Here is a 3,439-nt window from a genome sequence, read left to right on the forward strand (position 1 = left end):
CGATTTACTCATCCTTTTCATCATTTTCGTCGTCAGAAAATATCAAAAACTTTGTCCAAAAGTCAAAAATTTGTCGCTCTATGGAAATCTAATTTTGGGAACAATGGATCGGGGCAAGTGTGGCAACAGTGGAACAGTGGTGGGCACAAAACGAGCTATTCTTTCACATTTTACTAAATAATATCGTGTGTTCGACGCTGATAGCAGCATAGGCTTTTTTTTTAAGAGCATCTCATCAAAAATGGACCGTTTTAGTACTAAGAAGCTTATCAATTAGGAACACTTCTGATAATTAGTAATTGAACAGATGCACATCTCTTCAATTGATGCGCTTTGATTCTTACTGAAGCTTTAATTTATGATGAAAATTCTTGTTTCTGAATCTCCAAATGAGCAGAATGAGTTGGTAGTCATAGTAAGTAATCAGAAACTAAACAATGAGAACTTTAAATGGAGCTGTATAAATACATATGCACTACAAAATTTCAGGTGTTTCAAATTAACATTTGCCAAATGCAGCGGCAAAATCTCAATTGTTTTCGAAGTAATATGTCAATATCACCCGATGGGATTCAACTTTCGAGATTTCCAAATCTATAAAGCTTGAGCTCGGGCTCAAGTTGTTTTATGTGTGACTCGTTTCAGATTTATTTGGGTAGAGCTCCATTTAAATCCAACCGTAATTATATAAAAATTATCCAACAACCGACATGTCGTACCTGCATAGAATTGAACAGACAAAGAAGCAGCTTTTACGTTTCTAAACTCCTGTAACTCTTCTGCGTCTTCCTTGAACCCCTTTCAGCAAAGAACTCAACTTTACAAATGGGGCTTTATCAGAGACAGTGAAACTGTATATAAAGAAGAACTGTGTAGCCAGAAGCCTCTCAATAGGCTGTGATTTTGACATATGAACTAAAATTTTATTTTATTTGGGTCCCATATCTCCTCTGAAGTGGAAAACAAGACCCACTTTAACTTACCGTGGGAGTGACATTCAACATCTTTACATCACGGTGGGAGTAACATTCAACTTCTTTACATTCATGTCCAAGCACAAAAAACCTCACCTACCCTCCTTGGAATTCTATTTACTTATCTGTATCTGCAAGTAAAAGTCAGCAAAGACCAGATAATGGCTGACGGCAGACAGAATAAAAGTTTCTTCGCTTCAAAGGTAGAGACGTGATCTTCCCTTTAACACTCATCTTGTATTTGATAATTGCTTTACTTTAACTTCAGAAGCCTTTGATTAATCGATATATAAATATGTGGTCCAACGAAGATGGGAATTGTGGCTTAGTGATTTTATACCATGGATTATAACAGGATAAAATTTGGGTCCAAGTTCGTGTTTTCACTAGTCATTTTTATGATTTTAAGTGAAAACTCAAGTGGGAATGTATTTGGTTTTGAGAATGAGCAATTTGAATCGATGGTGGAGGGAGCTGAGGATGATTTATCATGTGCTAGGACAAGTTCCGGGTAACTAGCCCATTTGGGGATTTTCCCTTTTGTTTATGATTTCACTAGTTGCTTTGATGCAGGTGTATAATTGATGTAATTTTTATATATGGTCAGGATTTATGACTTGCAAGTTAAAGATGGTGATGATTGGCCAATGGTGGAGAAGAAAGGGAACCAGTTTGTTGTTAATGGCCAACCTTTCTATGTTAATGGGTTCAATACTTACTGGCTGATGGTGTTTGCTGCTGATCAATCTACAAGGGGAAAGGTCAGTGAAGTGTTCCAACAAGCTTCTTCTGTGGGTCTAACAGTTTGTAGGACTTGGGCTTTTAACGATGGCCAGTGGCGAGCTCTTCAGAAATCTCCATCAGTTTATGATGAGGAAGTTTTCAAGGTACTTTCTCAATTCTCATGCTTGTGACTTTTACCAAATTGATATGTTAAAGTTAATTGAAACCATACTCCATTGCTTGTAGGCCCTTGATTTTGTTGTAAGTGAAGCAAAGAAGTATAAGATCAGGCTCATATTATCATTAACCAATAACTGGGAAGCATATGGTGGCAAATCACAATACGTTAAATGGGGAAAAGCTGCTGGCCTTAATTTGACTTCGGATGATGAATTCTTCTCCCATCCTACTCTCAGAAGCTATTATAAGGCCCATGTTAAGGTAATTATCTTTAGTGTCTTCTCAATTAGATGTTTCTGTGGAATTTTCAGAGAATTATATGCAAGTAAAGTTACATATACAAGCTCTATATCGCCCAGTGATCCCTAACTATGCTGATCTCTGTTGACATGTTGACAATTTAGGCTGTGCTCAATAGAGTAAATACTTTCACAAACATAACTTACAAGAATGACCCCACTATTTTTGCTTGGGAATTGATGAATGAGCCTCGATGCACCTCAGACCCTTCTGGTGACACATTGCAGGTTTGTTTCTCTTCAACTTTCTGCATGGTTTGTTAGGTTTGATATGGAAGCATATATGTCAAATGTCGTTATATCCTGAAGCAAGTGAATTTCTCTCCTCTAGTCATGGATACAAGAAATGGTGGTCTATGTGAAGAGCCTCGACGCAAAGCACCTGGTGGAGATTGGATTGGAAGGATTCTATGGTCCCTCAGCCCCTGATAGGACTCAGTTTAATCCAAATTCATATGCTACACAAGTTGGAACTGACTTCATAAGGAACCATCAAGCTCTTGGTGTTGACTTTGCTTCTGTTCACATTTATGCAGACTCTTGGTAAGTACTTATTGCAACAAGCCTTTTTTTTTAATCACAACTTCTGTTAAAACAACCTGAATTTGTTGATGAAGGATTTCTCAAACGATCTCTGATGCTCATATCCAATTCACCGAATCATGGATGGAATCCCACATAGAGGATGCTGAGAAATATCTGGGAATGCCAGTTGTGTTTGCTGAGTTTGGTGTATCTACAAAAGATCCTGGCTACAACTCATCATACCGCGATACACTTTTTACCACAGTTTACAAGACTCTCTTGAACTCAACCAAGAAAGGAGGCAGTGGCGCTGGGAGTCTTTTGTGGCAGCTGTTCCCTGATGGTACCGACTACATGGATGACGGGTATGCAATTGTTCTTTCGAAATCTCCTTCAACATCAAACATTATATCTCTTCATTCAACTAGAATTGCCATGTTCAACAGCATGTGTTCTTGGAAATACCATTGGGGTTGTAAGAAGAGAAATTCTCTAGAGGCTTTCCTTTACCATGATGATCTGTAAAATAGTATACAGGAAAACTCTAATATGAAGGGAAAGAAAATATATAGTCATAATAAAAATATGTACAGGTTTGCTTATGCAGAATTATGAATATATAAATACATAGCTTTTGAGTAATGAGGGAGAAAAAACAAGAGCCCCAGTGGTGTTATCTATAGCATACTTACTGACTGAATTCTGTATGCCATGAATAAGGCGTTCTGGTTTTTCTCA

The 3,439-nt window shown here is 37.6% G+C and overlaps 1 protein-coding gene across 3 annotated transcripts; it reads left to right on the forward strand.

Moving 5' to 3' along the window:
• Positions 1–878: 878 nt before the first annotated feature.
• LOC123201378 (mannan endo-1,4-beta-mannosidase 6) lies at positions 879–3,439 on the forward strand. 3 transcript variants are annotated; one of them, XM_044616856.1, is made up of 7 exons: positions 898–1,177; positions 1,330–1,485; positions 1,582–1,861; positions 1,944–2,138; positions 2,282–2,404; positions 2,508–2,719; positions 2,794–3,439. In XM_044616856.1, exons 2-7 carry the CDS (start codon positions 1,373–1,375, stop codon positions 3,224–3,226), a joined length of 1,356 nt encoding a protein of 451 aa, XP_044472791.1. In that variant the 5' UTR covers positions 898–1,177; positions 1,330–1,372; the 3' UTR covers positions 3,227–3,439. The 3 variants fall into 3 exon arrangements, with proteins under 3 accessions (XP_044472792.1, XP_044472790.1, XP_044472791.1); XM_044616857.1 differs by lacking the exon at positions 1,330–1,485 and having other exon boundaries at positions 879–1,177; XM_044616855.1 differs by having other exon boundaries at positions 889–1,485.

Source organism: Mangifera indica, chromosome 18 (assembly GCF_011075055.1).
Source record: "Mangifera indica cultivar Alphonso chromosome 18, CATAS_Mindica_2.1, whole genome shotgun sequence".
Lineage (NCBI taxonomy): Eukaryota > Viridiplantae > Streptophyta > Magnoliopsida > Sapindales > Anacardiaceae > Mangifera > Mangifera indica.